The 5,572-nt window shown below is 40.2% G+C and overlaps 1 protein-coding gene across 1 annotated transcript; it reads right to left on the bottom strand.

Annotated features, from left to right (window-relative positions):
* Positions 1–493: 493 nt before the first annotated feature.
* On the bottom strand, positions 494–5,282 carry LOC114659732 (G-protein coupled receptor 15-like). The gene is made up of 2 exons (XM_028812366.2): positions 4,874–5,282; positions 494–1,783 (listed from the first exon to the last, which is right to left on the bottom strand). Exons 1-2 carry the CDS (start codon positions 5,272–5,274, stop codon positions 1,078–1,080), a joined length of 1,107 nt encoding a protein of 368 aa, XP_028668199.1. The 5' UTR covers positions 5,275–5,282; the 3' UTR covers positions 494–1,077.
* Positions 5,283–5,572: the final 290 nt, after the last annotated feature.

Below are 5,572 nucleotides of genomic sequence, written 5' to 3'. Positions count from 1 at the left end.
AAAAAAAATGTATTCTTAAAATTGGTAATCTCTGCGTATTAGAAAAGTATTATAAGTACATGAGAAAGTAGACACTATATTTTACTAAGCATTAAGATGTATGAGTTAGGTATCACCACTAGTTCATGAAGCCAAGGGTTAGACATGCAGGAGAGCTGGAGAAGGATGGGCCCCTCACTTACAGAGAGAATGTGAACTCCTTGGCTGTAAATAATGGTAGCAAGCACCAAGCTAGTAGGGAGTATCGTCTTGTCAAACAGAAATGATGGACAGAGAGGGGTTTGACACCCCCTCAGCTAAGAAACATTGGTAGAATTAATTAGATGCAAGAAATGCTAGGAGTCAGATGAGGATGAATAATGGCTTGTAGGATAAGAATTGTAATAAATGTAAGAGATGCCTATGGCTCAGGGTTCAAGTCCTCTGAATTGAGTCTGTATGTGTGTCTGATTCTGCTGTCCGTCCTGAGTCTCCGAGTAACTTCATTGGGAAAAGGATGCCCATGTCAACCTACTCCAACATGTTCTGCTGTAGGTCTCATGTCTTATTTGACTTCACTACCTCATCACTCTTGAGGAACTCCTTCTGAACCCCACCCAACTGAACCTACAATACAACTTGATCTTGAGAGGCTGAATTACACCTGAACAAAATTCTGGTTTTTCCACACCTCAACTATGGCTTATGTAAAGTTCTAGAAGCATGGAATGTCTGATATCCATATGAGGAAGAACAAAATGATATCACCAAAAACTTCTTCAAAATGATATACACATTATAATATACACATTATAAACTAAACACGCAATTCAGAAATGTCCACCTCATGGCTACATGGCCTCATCATTGCTCAAGGATGGGCAAAGGCTGAGCAAGATACAAAAGTTCTTTTTTTGGTTTTATTTCAACAGTTGGTTTCTAAACACTATAACAAAATTTCAGATGCTGTTTCTCTGACCGCGACCAACAACTGCTCCTTTAAAGAATTGCTTTAGCTCGATGATGGTGTCCATTAGTAACCGTCACATTTCAACAAGCAGAGACTTCATTATGATGGGCTACCTCTTCACGATTGTCCTACGCTTTTACAGACAGCTGACAGTGGGACGTATTCTGCCTTTCTTTCTTGTGCCAGCTGGACTCGGACCCTTGGCTGCTGCGTGAGCCCATTTCAGAACTTTGTGAAACAGCCATCACTTCCTGCAGCCTTGGGAGACACGGACACAGACAGCGAACTACAAGCTTTTTGAGGGAAGCGTCGGCCCAAGTGTAGATAAAAGGGTTAGCGCAGCTGTTGGCAAAAGCAAAAGGCACCAGAACTCTCAAACCGGTGAGGGCCACATCCATGGTGCAAGAGTTTTCCTTGTTCATTATTGTGAGAACAATCTTAATAATCTTAAATGCGTTAAAAGGTACCCAGGAGAAACAAAAGACGACGACTACTAGAAAGACCACTTTTATGGAGCGCAGGAGCTTGTGGTTCTGTCTACGTGTCCTCCTGTAGTGCAGGCACAGGGTCCTCATGATGGAACAGTAGCAATACAGGATGCCAAGTAGGGAGAAGAAGAAAGCCAGGAGATTGACCAAAGAAAATCTTTGTAACTGGACGTCGATGTCTTCTCTGCATCTCCAAATACCGCTGTCTTCCAGTGTAAGGACGCGTGCCCTGAACACAGGCAGTGCTATCAGTATAGACACCAACCAAACCAGGAAACAAGATGCAGTAACATAGAGTTTCTTCTTGATCTTCCGGTAGATATTCGAATGTACGACTGCAAGGTACCTGGGGGGATGAAAAGAAAGTTTTAATAAATCAGTTTATTCAGCCTTATTTTCGTTTTTTTTTTTGTTCGGAAGTTTTGTAAACTTTTCCATCTCTGAGCTGAGTAATTTGCAAGATGGACAGATAAATGACGTCCCAAAATGATCTCGAGTAGATGTAATGAAACGGTACACTTGAAAAGGTCACGGAATCAGATAAGCACATTGTATTTCTTCCAAACAGATTCAGATTTCTTTTTTTTGTTAAACATTGAAAAATTGTGCTGAGGGGCGGGGGGAGGCTGTTGACCCACCACATTGACAGGAGTCAATTGAGGTGGTTTGGGCATCTGATACGGGTGCCTCCCTGTGGATGTTTTATGGGCATGACTAGCTGGGAGGAGACCCCTGGGAACTCTTAGGGCTCGCTGGGAGGATTGTATCTCTCAGATGGCCTGGCAGTGCCTTGGGATCCCACAGTATGAGTTGACAAGTGTGGCTGAGGAAAAGGACATTTAGGCCTTACTGCTAAGACCGTTGCCCCCATGAGCTGGCTTCAGATAAGTGGTGGTAAATGAATGAATGAATAAAAAATCGCGCATGGCTATAATTACATAGAGCATTGCAACATTTAAGAAGGTTACCTTTGTGAATAGAGCCCCCTTAAGCATCCTACTCCTCTTAAATTATGCCTTTCTTATTTGGCTATATGCATTTTTATTTAACACCTATCATGTCTATATGTTGTCATAGAACACAAAGGTTGGCAGCATTGGGAACCACCCATTGTGGTTGTGACGCCATGCTTAATGGAAGCATGGAAGGAGTCCACCACCAAAGGGCTGTGTGCTACCCCAGTCCGACAAGTGGCAGCAACTCTCTGGTGGGTCTCACAAAGCCACACCACCATCATAGGAACTGAAGTTAAGATGGGCAGCCCTGCTGGGTTTTGTGGGAGCCACAAGAGGGAGCTGTTGGGAGGAGGTTTCCTCCTTTTCAGGAGGTTCAGCCTGACCTGGAAGTGATTCCTGGATGCCACATGGTAGCACCGGCAGTACTCCCAGAGAGCCACTCCTCCTCCTCCTCCTCCTCCTCCTCCTCCTCACTCAAAGAGTCAGATTCGGGTGGATGAGGACGGAGCTCACTGAGCATGAGTGGAGGAGAGAGAAGAGACAAAGAGAAAGCAGAAGACGTTTGTTTGTAATTGTGCTTGTGCAACCTTTGGAGAAGCCTATGAGATGTTCTTGCACACAATAAATCATTTGTCTGAACCCAGAACTTCTGTGTTTGCAGAAGTGTTTGTGGTTTGGAGTGCAACGCCACCATATTACTTACCCTATGTAGTCTGTCTTTTAGTTTATCTACTAATTGCAAGATCTCAGTAATAATAAACGATTATTATTTGTTAGTTAAATATTTCTCTTTCCTCCGGGTGCTCCGGTTTCCTCCCACAGTCCAAAGACATGCAGGTTAGGTGGATTGGCGATTCTAAATTGGCCCTAGTGTGTGCTTGGTGTGTGGGTGTGTTTGTGTGTGTCCTGTGGTGGGTTGGCACCCTGCCCAGGATTGGTTCCTGCCTTGTGCCCTGTGTTGGCTGGGATTGGCTCCAGCAGACCCCCGTGACCCTGTAGTTAGGAATATAGCGGGTTGGAAAATGGATGGATGGATATTTCTCTTGTATAGATATATGCATTCTTATTTATCATGGTGGTGGCCAGCTAGCTACATCGATAGATAGATAGATAGATAGATAGATAGATAGATAGATAGATAGATAGATAGATAGATAGATAGATAGATAGATAGATAGATAGATAGATAGATAGATAGATAGATAGATAGATAGATAGATAAAGGCACTATGTAATATATTGAAATAGAGTGAAAGGCACTATATAATAAAAAATGTGAAAGGCACTATATAATATATTTAAATAGACTAGAATGCACTATGTAATATATTGAAATAGAGTGAAAGGCACTATATAATATATTGAAATAATAATAATAATTCGTTACATTTATATAGCGCTTTTCTCAGTACTCAAAGTGCAATCCACACAGGGAGGAACCGGGAAGTGAACCCATATATATATATATATATATATGTGTAATATATTGAAATAGAGTGAAAGGCACTATTTAATATATGAAATAATAATAATAATAATAATAATAATAATTCATTACATTTATATAGCGCTTTTCTCAGTACTCAAAGCACTATCCACACAGGGAGGAACCGGGAAGCGAACCCACATATATACATATGTAATATATTTAAATAGAGTGAAAGGCACTATATAATATATTGAAATAGAGTGAAAGGCACTATATAATAAATAGAGGTAAAAAACACTATGTAATAGATAGATAGATAGATAGATAGATAGATAGATAGATAGATAGATAGATAGATAGATAGATAGATAGATAGATGTAAAGCACAATATAATAAATAAATGCTAAATGCATATGATAGACATACAGTAGTGTAAGGCGCATTATAATAGATAGATACTGAATGCATAAAGTATATTATAGACATATAGTTGTGTAACACAATATATAATAGATACTGTAGATACTAAATGCATATATGATAGACATACAGTTGTGTAAGGCATTATATAATAGATATTAAATGCATATGTGATAGACATATAGTTGTGTAAGGCACTATATAATAGATAGATAGATAGATAGATAGATAGATAGATAGATAGATAGATAGATAGATAGATAGATAGATAGATAGATAGATAGATAGATAGATAGATAGAGTAGACTGCTGGCCAAATTATGTTTGAGCACAATTTAAATTCTACTACATGAAGAAGCCAGAATTCCTTAACCACCACCGATCCAAGACTATAAATCCCAATAAATATCTGAGGGAAGCACATTCTAATGTCTAGTATGTTCTAAGAGAGTCTGAGCTTCTGTGATTGTTCGATGAAGGACTTTGCCAAGACAAACCACAGGATGAGACTATCAAGATTTGCAGGTTGCCAATGCTGTGTCATGAGACTGAGGAATGGCCCTTAGATTCCGGAGATGATGCTCTGTCATCTTGTTTCTTTATATAACGGAATTGTCTCATTTGAATTACCTGTCGATGCTCATCGCCGTGAGAAAGAAGATCCCACTTTGCATACTGAGGGCCATAAAATAGGCAGTAATCTTGCAACACAGCCATCCTGAGCGCCAGGAGCCCCCATGGATCTCACTGTCAATCCAAACCAAGAGGCCAAGCAGAAGAAGCAAATCAGAAATCGCCAGATTCACCACGAAGGATTCACAGGGACGTCTGAAAACACTGAGGCGCCGAACCATTATCCAGATCAGGGCGATGTTACCTGGAACTCCCAAAATCACCACCAGGATGTAGAGAAATGTTCGGATTATCCAAGTCCAAGGAAATCCAGGAAGGCGGCAACCTTCAGTCTGCTCAGTTGAATCATTTTCATAGTAATATGTTTCATATTCAACTGTTGAGCCTGAATACTCCATGAGACTGGTTGCCTTTGGTAAAAACAATGCAGAACAAAAACATAAAATTATTACCATAAGTAAAAGAGTAAACTGTGTCATCCAGCAACATTATTCCAATATGCCAGTAAGTCATGAAAAGTTTACAAATAAATGTTAATAACAGAGCAGAATTAAATTAAGAGGATCAAGAAATGTACATGAATCATAATTCTGGTGATCAGTCATGTGGAATTGTCATATGATGTACTTCAACAGGGGCTTAAACCTGAAATCCCACCGGCCTACGCCTAGAGTGCCTTCAGAATGTATTCGGACC

This window comes from Erpetoichthys calabaricus, chromosome 10 (genome assembly GCF_900747795.2).
Source record: "Erpetoichthys calabaricus chromosome 10, fErpCal1.3, whole genome shotgun sequence".
Classification (NCBI taxonomy): domain Eukaryota; kingdom Metazoa; phylum Chordata; class Cladistia; order Polypteriformes; family Polypteridae; genus Erpetoichthys; species Erpetoichthys calabaricus.
Note: the sequence above shows the minus strand (reverse complement) of the source record. Positions and strands in the feature narration are given on the sequence as shown.

Coding starts and splice junctions, on each gene's coding strand:
- LOC114659732 (XM_028812366.2), bottom strand. CDS start 5,274: ATGGAGTATTCAGGCTCAACAGTTGAATATGAAACATATTACTATGAA. Junction 1,784..4,873: donor ACGGCGATGAGCATCGACAG/GTAATTCAAATG, acceptor TCATCCCCCCAG/GTACCTTGCAGTCGTACATT.